Source organism: Electrophorus electricus, chromosome 3 (assembly GCF_013358815.1).
Source record: "Electrophorus electricus isolate fEleEle1 chromosome 3, fEleEle1.pri, whole genome shotgun sequence".
NCBI lineage: Eukaryota > Metazoa > Chordata > Actinopteri > Gymnotiformes > Gymnotidae > Electrophorus > Electrophorus electricus.
In genome coordinates, this window is record NC_049537.1 from 22,468,587 (window position 1) to 22,480,802 (window position 12,216).

The following is a 12,216-nucleotide window of genomic DNA, read 5'->3' on the forward strand; positions in this document are numbered from 1 at the left end:
GAAGTGTCACACAAGTCTGTCTCAAACTGAGCACATCTGAACAAACACTTTGCCTTTGTTATCCAAGGCACTCGTGCGAGAGCAGAGTAACGGAGCATGCAGTCTGACAACAGTTTACAATGCTCCACGGGAGGCATCCTGATTTTCCTGCAGTGCACTGTGGGATATATCCTGAAACAGGAAGTTGTTTCGTTGGCTCTTATCAGTTTTAAATACATGTTGGATAACTACACATAACAAAACACATAAGATTAACATATTAGGTCTGAAAAAATCATTAATGGCCTCGTAAGCAGAGTACGTCCTCGTTAGCAGAGTATGCTCCTGAGTTCCATCAAGTGGGATTATTTTCTCACAGCTTCATGAAGATGCTTTGTCATCAGTTTTTGGAATCATCAAACATTTCTGATTCGTGTTTTTTCTCTTTATATCTGCCCAGCCCTTCTCTCTTTCTGTATGGCTAATGTGGAGAGCCTACTGTCAGAGATTTGCGCAACTGTTAGCTAAGTGGATAACTGAAAGTGCCTCCTCCCCTCTGTAAATGGGTTATAGTCTCATCAGGAGATGCATTTGCACTCCAGTGTCAAAAACCCATGTGGTTTACATGCAAGATTCAAGGCAAATATAAAATATATACAGTAATATCACTGTAGCCATATTATAATTGCCTCATAAAACTACCTAATACTCCAAAATCTAAACACCAGAGCATATGAAAACATTTATATTTATAGTTGGGTTCAAGGAAATCTTATATAAGCACCTCTTTTTAAAGGACACAATTCTTATTTATATTCAGGGGATTAATAGAATATTAACTAAGGGACTAGCCAAAAAGATTCTTTATTCAAACCAAGAATTTCACTTCATTTAACCATTTTTGAGCTTTGTTTCAATTATGTTTTCTACATGTTCCTTTTTTTAAGAAAACCGAACACCAAGTCTGATAAAAACATCCGTCACTCAGCCTGGCACATAACGTCAACCAGTCAGTGCCTGTGATGAAGTCAGCACTGCTGAGTCAGCATATCTCTGGTGCCGCCACCGAAAAAAAACACTCCCGACCCCACCCGCTCCACAGTGGCCTTGACAGACCACACACGCTATGGGCGGACCAAACACACCAAACATTAACCTCCAGCGCATGTACCAAACGTGACTGAGTCTTGATCCAGGCCGTGACCCTGCGGCTAGTGGTCCAGTGTATCGCTGCTGGCATGCATGCGAGATCCACCTCTCCACCACGTCCTATCACTGTATAATATCTGGCCCTGGCTGCCCGACCCCACATGGCAACCGACTCCAGATCAGATCGTCACGTCCACTATCTGACAGACGGCTATCAGCACAACCACTCTACAGATTCCCTGCGAAAAACACTGGAGCTCTAGTTTGATTTTTTTGCCCCTCATTCATGCTTTGTTTTCTTTAATTTTGGACAGTGTTTACTCACACTGGTAGACACTCAGATAGAGTAAACAATGATAGTCTGAGCCAGTGTTGCAGGGTATTCACTAAGAGTATTCACTGGCTGCCAGCATCTCAACTTGTAACAAACTGCTGTTTGGAACTTCTCAGCATTTATAACATTCATAGTCAAATATGATAAATACATTCTATGCGCCATAAACATCTAGACTAGCCTATGTTCTTCAAATTGCCTTATAAGGAAGTTATTATGGGGAGGCAGATACTGCTTTCAGAGGCTTCACATATTTCTCCACTCACTGAAAAACTTAAAGATAATCAGGCTCCTCTGGGACAGAAGCGATACCAAATGTCCAGCTAGCTGATTTTTTTTTTTTTTAATCCAGCAAAGTCCAGGAGAAACAGAAAGACTGAGACGCTTTCACGCCCCCTGTTATGAGCACTTAGAGGCTGTCAGATGCTCCTCTTCAACCACTCACTTCTGACAGAGGGAACATTCACTATTCATTTCTCCTTTTCTTTTTCCGTCCCCCAGCATACCTCTGTAAACTGCAAGAAAACTCTCTTCATAACCGCTCTGTGTGTGTATGTGTGTGTGTGTGTGTGTGTGTGTGTGTGCCCGCGTGTCTCTCCCTCTCTCCTTCTGAAGGCACCACAGCCATATCTACCTGCTTTTTTCCCCCATCACTTTCACATGTTTCTGTTCTTATGTAAAAAACAAAACACCCTCCGACTCTCTCTCCCGCCCTCCTCTATACAGTCTCTCTCCCGCCCTCCTCTATACAGTCTCTCTCCCGCCCTCCTCTATAGTCTCTCTCCCGCCCTCCTCTATACAGTCTCTTTCCCGCCCTCCTCTATAGTCTCTCTCCCGCCCTCCTCTATACAGTCTCTCTCCTGCCCTCCTCTATACAGTCTCTCTCCTGCCCTCCTCTATACAGTCTCTCTCCTGCCCTCCTCTATAGTCTCTCTCCCGCCCTCCTCTATACAGTCTCTCTCCCGCCCTCATCTATACAGTCTCTCTCCCGCCCTCCTCTATAGTCTCTCTCCCACCCTCCTCTATAGTCTCTCTCCCGCCCTCATCTATACAGTCTCTCTCCCGCCCTCCTCTATAGTCTCTCTCCCACCCTCCTCTATACAGTCTCTCTCCCGCCCTCCTCTATACAGTCTCTCTCCCGCCCTCCTCTATAGTCTCTCTCTCCCGCCCTCCTCTATACAGTCTCTCTCCCGCCCTCCTCTATAGTCTCTCTCCTGCCCTCCTCTATACACTCTCTCTCCCACCCTCCTCTATACAGTCTCTCTCCCGTCCTCTATAGTCTCTTTCCCGCCCTCCTCTATACAGTCTCTCTCCCGCCCTCCTCTATACAGTCTCTCTCTCGCCCTCCTCTATAGTCTCTCTCCTGCTCTCCTCTATACAGTCTCTCCCGTCCTCCTCTATAGTCTCTCTCCCGCCCTCCTCTATAGTCTCTCCCGCCCTCCTCTATACAGTCTCTCTCCTGCCCTCCTCTATACAGACTCTCTCCCGCCCTCCTCTATACAGTCTCTCTCCCGCCCTCCTCTATAGTCTCTCTCCGCCCTCTTCTATAGTCTCTCTCCCGCCCTCCTCTATACAGTCTCTCTCCCGCCATCATCTATAAGTCTCTCTCCCGCCCTCCTCTATAGTCTCTCTCTCCCGCCCTCCTCTATACAGTCTCCCCCCCTCCTCTATACAGTCTCTCTCCCGTCCTCCTCTATACAGTCTCTTTCCTGCCGTCCTCTATAGTCTCTCTCCCGCCCTCCTCTATACAGTCTCTCTCCCACCCTCCTCTATACAGTCTCTCTCCCGCCCTCCTCTATACAGTCTCTCTCCTTCCCTCCTCTATAGTCTCTCTCTCGCCCTCCTCTATACAGTCTCTCTCCCGCCCTCCTCTATACAGTCTCTCTCCCACCCTCCTCTATACAGTCTCTCTCCCGCCCTCCTCTATACGGACTCTTTCCCGCCCTCCTCTATACAGTCTCTCTCCCGCCCTCCTCTATACAGTCTCTCTCCCGCCCTCCTCTATACAGTCTCTCTCCTGCCCTCCTCTATGCAGTCTCTCTCCTGCCCTCCTCTATACAGTCTCTCTCCTTCCCTCCTCTATAGTCTCTCTCTCGCCCTCCTCTATACGGACTCTTTCCCGCCCTCCTCTATACAGTCTCTTTCCCGCCCTCCTCTATACAGTCTCTCTCCTGCCCTCCTCTATACAGTCTCTCTCCCACCCTCCTCCATACAGTCTCTCTCCTGCCCTCCTCTATAGTCTCTCTCTCGCCCTCCTCTATACAGTCTCTCTCCTGCCCTCCTCTATAGTCTCTCTCCCGCCCTCCTCTATACAGTCTCTCTCCCGCCCTCCTCTATACAGTCTCTCTCCCGCCCTCCTCTATAGTCTCTCTCCCGCCCTCCTCTATACAGTCTCTCTCCCGTCCTCCTCTATACAGTCTCTCTCCTGCCCTCCTCTATACAGTCTCTCTCCTGCCCTCCTCTATACAGTCTCTCTCCTGCCCTCCTCTATACAGTCTCTCTCCTTCCCTCCTCTATAGTCTCTCTCTCGCCCTCCTCTATACGGACTCTTTCCCGCCCTCCTCTATACAGTCTCTTTCCCGCCCTCCTCTATACAGTCTCTCTCCTGCCCTCCTCTATACAGTCTCTCTCCCACCCTCCTCCATACAGTCTCTCTCCTGCCCTCCTCTATAGTCTCTCTCCCGCCCTCCTCTATACAGTCTCTCTCCCGCCCTCCTCTATAGTCTCTCTCCCGCCCTCCTCTATACAGTCTCTCTCCCGCCCTCCTCTATACAGTCTCTCTCCCGCCCTCCTCTATAGTCTCTCTCCCGCCCTCCTCTATACAGTCTCTCTCCCGCCCTCCTCTATACAGTCTCTCTCCCGCCCTCCTCTATACAGTCTCTCTCCCGCCCTCCTCTATACGGACTCTTTCCCGCCCTCCTCTATACAGTCTCTCTCCCGCCCTCCTCTATACAGTCTCTCTCCCGTCCTCCTCTATACAGTCTCTCTCCTGCCCTCCTCTATACAGTCTCTCTCCTGCCCTCCTCTATACAGTCTCTCTCCTGCCCTCCTCTATACAGTCTCTCTCCTTCCCTCCTCTATAGTCTCTCTCTCGCCCTCCTCTATACGGACTCTTTCCCGCCCTCCTCTATACAGTCTCTTTCCCGCCCTCCTCTATACAGTCTCTCTCCTGCCCTCCTCTATACAGTCTCTCTCCCACCCTCCTCCATACAGTCTCTCTCCTGCCCTCCTCTATAGTCTCTCTCCTGCCCTCCTCTATACAGTCTCTCTCCTGCCCTCCTCTATAGTCTCTCTCTCGCCCTCCTCTATACAGTCTCTCTCCTGCCCTCCTCTATAGTCTCTCTCCCGCCCTCCTCTATACAGTCTCTCTCCCGCCCTCCTCTATACAGTCTCTCTCCCGCCCTCCTCTATAGTCTCTCTCCCGCCCTCCTCTATACAGTCTCTCTCCCGCCCTCCTCTATACAGTCTCTCTCCCGCCCTCCTCTATAGTCTCTCTCCCGCCCTCCTCTATAGTCTCTCTCCCGCCCTCCTCTATACAGTCTCTCTCCCGTCCTCCTCTATACAGTCTCTCTCCTGCCCTCCTCTATACAGTCTCTCTCCCGCCCTCCTCTATACAGTCTCTCTCCCGCCCTCCTCTATAGTCTCTCTCCCGCCCTCCTCTATACAGTCTCTCTCCCGCCCTCCTCTATACAGTCTCTCTCCCGCCCTCCTCTATAGTCTCTCTCCCGCCCTCCTCTATACAGTCTCTCTCCCGCCCTCCTCTATACAGTCTCTCTCCCGCCCTCCTCTATAGTCTCTCTCCCGCCCACCTCTATACAGTCTCTCTCCCGCCCTCCTCTATACAGTCTCTCTCCCGTCCTCCTCTATACAGTCTCTCTCCTGCCCTCCTCTATACAGTCTCTCCCCTGCCCTCCTCTATAGTCTCTCTCCCGCCCTCCTCTATACAGTCTCTCTCCCGCCCTCCTCTATACAGTCTCTCTCCCGCCCTCCTCTATGCAGTCTCTCTCCCGCCCTCCTCTATAGTCTCTCTCCCGCCCTCCTCTATAGTCTCTCTCCCGCCCTCCTCTATAGTCTCTCCCACACTCCTCTATAGTCTCTCTCCCGCCCTCCTCTATAGTCTCTCTCCCGCCCTCCTCTATACAGTCTCTCTCCCGCCCTCCTCTATAGTCTCTCTCCCGCCCTCCTCTATAGTCTCTCTCCCGCCCTCCTCTATACAGTCTCTCTCCCGCCCTCCTCTATACAGTCTCTCTCCCGCCCTCCTCTATAGTCTCTCTCCCGCCCTCCTCTATACAGTCTCTCTCCCGCCCTCCTCTATACAGTCTCTCTCCCGCCCTCCTCTATAGTCTCTCTCCCGCCCTCCTCTATACAGTCTCTCTCCCGCCCTCCTCTATACAGTCTCTCTCCCGCCCTCCTCTATAGTCTCTCTCCCGCCCTCCTCTATACAGTCTCTCTCCCGCCCTCCTCTATACAGTCTCTCTCCCGTCCTCCTCTATACAGTCTCTCTCCCGCCCTCCTCTATACAGTCTCTCTCCCGTCCTCCTCTATACAGTCTCTCTCCCGCCCTCCTCTATACAGTCTCTCTCCCGTCCTCCTCTATACAGTCTCTCTCCTGCCCTCCTCTATACAGTCTCTCCCCTGCCCTCCTCTATAGTCTCTCTCCCGCCCTCCTCTATACAGTCTCTCTCCCGCCCTCCTCTATGCAGTCTCTCTCCCGCCCTCCTCTATAGTCTCTCTCCCGCCCTCCTCTATAGTCTCTCTCCCGCCCTCCTCTATAGTCTCTCCCACCCTCCTCTATAGTCTCTCTCCCGCCCTCCTCTATAGTCTCTCCCACCCTCCTCTATAGTCTCTCTCCCGCCCTCCTCTATAGTCTCTCTCCCGCCCTCCTCTATAGTCTCTCTCCCGCCCTCCTCTATAGTCTCTCTCCCGCCCTCCTCTATAGTCTCTCTCCCGCCCTCCTCTATACAGTCTCTCTCCCGCCCTCCTCTATAGTCTCTCTCCCGCCCTCCTCTATAGTCTCTCTCCCGCCCTCCTCTATAGTCTCTCTCCCGCCCTCCTCTATACAGTCTCTCTCCCGCCCTCCTCTATAGTCTCTCTCCCGCCCTCCTCTATACAGTCTCTCTCCCGCCCTCCTCTATACAGTCTCTCTCCCGCCCTCCTCTATACAGTCTCTCTCCTGCCCTCCTCTATACAGTCTCTCTCCCGCCCTCATCTATACAGTCTCTCTCCCGCCCTCCTCTATACAGTCTCTCTCCTGCCCTCCTCTATACAGTCTCTCTCCCGCCCTCCTCTATACAGTCTCTCTCCCGCCCTCCTCTATAGTCTCTCTCCCGCCCTCCTCTATAGTCTCTCTCCCGCCCTCCTCTATAGTCTCTCTCCCGCCCTCCTCTATACAGTCTCTCTCCCGCCCTCCTCTATACAGTCTCTCTCCCGCCCTCCTCTATACAGTCTCTCTCCCGCCCTCCTCTATAGTCTCTCTCCCGCCCTCCTCTATACAGTCTCTCTCCCGCCCTCCTCTATAGTCTCTCTCCCGCCCTCCTCTATACAGTCTCTCTCCCGCCCTCCTCTATACAGTCTCTCTCCTGCCCTCCTCTATACAGTCTCTCTCCCGCCCTCCTCTATACAGTCTCTCTCCCGCCCTCCTCTATAGTCTCTCTCCCGCCCTCCTCTATAGTCTCTCTCCCGCCCTCCTCTATAGTCTCTCTCCCGCCCTCCTCTATAGTCTCTCTCCCGCCCTCCTCTATACAGTCTCTCTCCCGCCCTCCTCTATAGTCTCTCTCCCGCCCTCCTCTATACAGTCTCTCTCCCGCCCTCCTCTATACAGTCTCTCTCCCGCCCTCCTCTATACAGTCTCTCTCCTGCCCTCCTCTATACAGTCTCTCTCCCGCCCTCCTCTATACAGTCTCTCTCCCGCCCTCCTCTATACAGTCTCTCTCCCGCCCTCCTCTATAGTCTCTCTCCCACCCTCTTCTTCCCTTTCTTTCTCTCTCTTTACCTGCCTATGAGTCTCTCCTCCCCTGTCTTGCTCCCCCTCTCTCTTTCCCTCCCTCCCTCCCTCCCTCTCTCCCTCTCACGTTTTGGACTACTGCACACACGATGCCCCTCGGCCCCCGGAGTTGCCCTCCAGCCCATCCTCAATGGACCCTCTGTATTGCCCCTTCCCTCTCCTGCCTCTTTATATCCCTCCCTGCTCTTCTCCCGTCTCATCCCTTGTGACCCTCTGTCTGTGCGCTCTTCCACACCACTCCGCTCTCAGTGCACTTCAGTACAAAGCCTTACGCAATTCCTCATGCCATAACTTTAGAATGGATAATAAAGGCTGTGTTCGTGCGCATGTATGTGTTTGTGCAAACATTCAACTGTTGATGCATGCACTTAGAATGCACGGAAGTGTGTTTTGTGTGTATTTTGTGTGCGAATATGTGAGTGTGTGTGAGCACTGGCTCATCTGTGGCTTCACTCTGGACTGGAGACAATATTTGGCTTAAAATGGAGCCAGTGGAACGCCTCTCAACATGAAAGGGACATAATGGACATAATGGGAGTTGGTGAACATATTAGTGCGTTCAAAAACTAGACAGAGAGGAAGAGAGGAAGAGAGAGAGCTCCTTAGACCCTGCTATTTTTACAGGAACTGAATATCCCATAAACCAAACCTTCTTTCTGTCTTATCTGATGTGAACTGAGTTTTTAGAGAAAGAAAAAAAGTGTCTATACCCATGCAAGGCCTAACCCACTTTTAGAGAGCAAGAGAGGGAGAGAGACATTGCTAGAATTCCTATGTCGCCAGAGAGGATGTTTATCAACCACATCTCCTGTAGTGTGCCTCACACAAACATGAACTCATATCATTCGTATCACTTGCACACACACGCACGCACACACCCACACACACATTGCTGAAAGGCTGGCCTGTATAGTACCTTCTCAGACCACACCTGTTCAAGCGCAGCTGGCAGGGATCACAGTGCCATCCAGGCTCTATGGTACCATATACCATCCTGCCAGATTAAACTATCACTCAGGAAGAATCAGACCTGATAATAGGTACCACCAAAACCAGTATATGACATTATATACCGGACCCTGCTTTACTAGTATAAAGGTGAGGAATGCCATTGATGAAAGAGACCTCGGGGCCTCTGGAGAGGTGTTTATCAGGGCGAAGGCTGTTCAAACATCGCATTGGGAAAGACATGAACAAAACTGCTCAGCTACAATCTGCTATGTTTCAATTATACAATATATCAAGCTCAGGAATGTACAATAATCTCAGAGTTCAGGGTGAAGCCCTCCACCACAATACTTCTTTCAGACCATTTGTGCGCCGCTTTGCAAATTTTCATATCTGACATTCCAACAACAAAACCACAGTGTTTGCCAAAAAAAAAAAGTGCCACTATGGCAGTATCCCTGTCACCCCTCGACCAGAGAGCAAGAGTGAAACGAAAGACGAGGGGCTGTATCAAACAGGAGAAAAGAGGCGTCTCTGGAGGCAGACAGCAAGTAGCAACCACAAAGAGGTCAGCTTCAACCCTGACCCAAATGTTTTAAAACTTTGCTAAATTATTAAAGATGCTAAAGAAACAGATGTCTGACCTGATTGGCAGCACAAATTGCTGTCTGGGGAACGGAATTACATCAGTGTGTCGATAAGTACTGCAACCTGAGATAAGTAGTGCAACCTGAAAAGTTTAAAGATAGTAAAGCCTTGTGATGATGTCATACAGAACGCAGCGCAGGTACCACATCTGAAGTTATTCACACGTTCTCCATTTGTGTGTGTATGTGTGTGTGTCTGTGTTTGTTTTTGATCCACTATTATATATAGTTAGTGGTAGCTATTTGACTCTCTCTCTGGCTGTCAGAGCAGAATTACCTAATGCTGCCTCTCTTTGCCATAATATTTGGTGCTTTATTGGTCATATCATATTGTTCATTCCAATGTAACTTACATTTGTAGCATTTGGCAGAGCAACTTACATACACTTAACAGTAGACAGCATGTGTACTGCCTGGGAACTGAACTCATGACATTGGTGCTGTGATTACCTTATGCTACAATATAATAAGTCTTGCTACTGACATGACAAAATATATCAAACTGTATCAAGAATCTGTAACATTTTAGGTTTTAGTGTGAGCTTTCAACATGGGAGAGGAAAAGTACAAAACTCCAAACCCACTGATTTTAGTTCCATCCTTAGAAGGGAGGGTGACGAGATGGCTCACCTCATGCAGACACACCCTGCTCTGTCTCGTTTCTCTCCTCTGTGTTTGTGTATGTATGGGTTTGTGTATATAATATAAATCTAAGGCTGTATGAAATCGTGTCTACCTTGTCAACTTTGTATCTCAGTACAGTAATGAACATATTAACAACTTGTCTGACAGCAGACTGACGGATATCGTTTTCGGTCTGAAAACTGTTCCGAATGTTTAAACACACAAACAGAGGACATGTGCTTGTGGCCCGACGCAAATCTGCCACGGCCACTTCATCTTTTTATCACTGCGGAGAATACATGACTAGACTGCGGGCTAAGCCACCAATAAAACTCAGGGACTGACCAAACAATGCGATGCTCTAACTGGCGAAACGATCGTGGATATATTACTGAGCAAATCGGAAACGATCTTATAGCAAAGAATCTATAAATTCAAAATAAAAGGTCAGGTGCAGCTACACGCCTCGCTCCAACACTAGCTACGCGAGCAAAGGCGTGCGGTCCCGAATAAGGATGCTAGTGAAAGCCATGCAGACGCAGGTGAAAAACAGCGCGGACACTGCGGGCGTACGATTGTCGTCTCCAGGTACCTTTTCGTCTACGAGCTCCCCATCCCGGCTCTCGTTCACCTCCGTGCACCGCTCATCGGTTGCAGCATCTTCGGAGCTCTTGGCGTCCCGTTGCACAGATGTTGTCGCTCCCATGATGTAGACCCAAGCTTCTCCACTCTTCGCCCGGAGATGAAGACAAAACGTTCAATAAAGTAATAAGCGTCCAACGAGCCCTTTTGAAGTGCGCCCGCAGACCGTGCTGAGGGTTGTCTGGCTTTTGGAAGGATGGAATCGGTCTGCCCGCAATCACTTTTAGGGCCCCTCCTCCGCTCAATATCACATGAAGAGCACAGACACGCCTTGCAGCATCAGATGCAACAAGACAGACCAATACCACTTGACTTAAAAAACTTGTGAGACTGCGACTTACTTACGGCTTTGATTTACGGGAAATGGTACGCACATTATATAAAGATGAAAAGCAAAACAACCGCGTGCCTTATCGGAGCACCTGCGTGCGCACTTGAAATTCCATCAAAGCAGTGGCCTGTATAAACAGCATCGTCCTTTATTCGGTGTTATTTTATTCTGAATAACGGTCGGTTCAGACTATTGGTCATTTTACCTGCACTGCACAGAGACAGAGAGGGGAGAGAAGGGTGCGTTCCACTGAAAAAAAACGTGCGTCTTAGGAAAAGTTGAGGAAATGGCAAGTTACGAAGGGCTTGATAGTAAGTTGACTCGCTGGAGGATTCCACGCGATCCGCCCCAGCCAAGCAGCTATGTCTCTGTGAGTGCCTCTGGCCACTCAGCCGGTTATTTGGTTTAGAAACCTTGTGCAAATGACAGGTCGCTTGGATTTAACAACCGAGTTCACACACTCCAGGTTTCTGTGGCACTTTACAGTAGTTCTGGTTTTAAAAAAAAAAAAACAGTTCTAAAAGCTTAATTTAGAACTGCATGCTTTGACTGACAAAGACTGCAATGACAATTTGCAATGGAATCACAAAATTAATGCAAGAATTAAGATGTGATGTTTCATAATTTGTAGTTAAAAATATCGTTAAAAATCAAAACCCCAAAGTAACCTCAAAATGGAACAAAGATAAATAAAATTGTTCTGATAATATGAGTCATCTGGTAGACCTGTGACTTTCAATAATAAATGGCGCATGAATTTATTGCATACTGAGGGATGGAACATGGGACCATGCGCCTTGCACGAGTCCCTGCACTTGCTGTGAAGGCCGAAGAGTCATCGGTCTGTTCATCCTGGAATTTACACAGGGGCCTAGAGTGTATACTGACCTTCTGCATCACGGTCTGCACCACAACTGCCGAGCGAGTTGAAACAACCCAGCCCATCACTGTACCTTCACTGTCTCGAACAACAAGAGGAGCCTGAGGAAAGAGCCCTGCTGCACCTCCCAGCAACACGCTGCTTGGCCCCTGCCATCTGGCGGGCAGTAGCCGAGCACCCTGGTGACGGTGCTAATATGCTCATGGACGGTCGCTACCCTTGGGCTGTCAGGTAACCGACCTCCACTGCACACTCATTCTGTGGACTCTGGAGTCCTATCTCATTCCAGACAATATACTCCCTGCTCACTGTACCTCACCACCACAAGGTCCTCCCCTTCAGTGCTCAAACACACATTACGCCTGTTGTCTCACATGTCTGCTTCACTGGTAGCATCGTTGCCTTTTTAGATTTTATTGATATTCTGTACTCAGTGTCATCTCCACTATCCTGGACAAGATGTGTTAGGACATGTGTACTGTCTTTATTTCTGGTATTTATTAGCATTGCTCTGTGTGAATACATCTTGCCGCCCATGTTCAATGTTTACCTGACATGACATGGATCTCCATCTTATTTAATCCATGTGTATTGGAAATGCCCAAACATTGGATAATTAAACACTGACATTCTCTCAAATATGTCCTGTTTGCCCCTATAGCTAGAACCTCTTAGTGT

The 12,216-nt window shown here is 49.5% G+C and overlaps 1 protein-coding gene across 3 annotated transcripts in view; it reads right to left on the reverse strand.

The window, feature by feature from the left end:
• Nucleotides 1–10,567, reverse strand: part of akap12b (A kinase (PRKA) anchor protein 12b) — a 42,641-nt gene extending 32,074 nt beyond the window's left edge. For all 3 annotated transcript variants that reach the window (XM_026998363.2, XM_026998354.2, XM_026998346.2), the window contains exon 1: nucleotides 10,278–10,567. In XM_026998363.2, the coding sequence (XP_026854164.2) occupies nucleotides 10,278–10,391 (114 nt within the window). In that variant the 5' untranslated portion in view covers nucleotides 10,392–10,567. The remainder of the gene's footprint in view (nucleotides 1–10,277) is intronic.
• Between the last annotated feature and the right edge of the window lie 1,649 nt (nucleotides 10,568–12,216).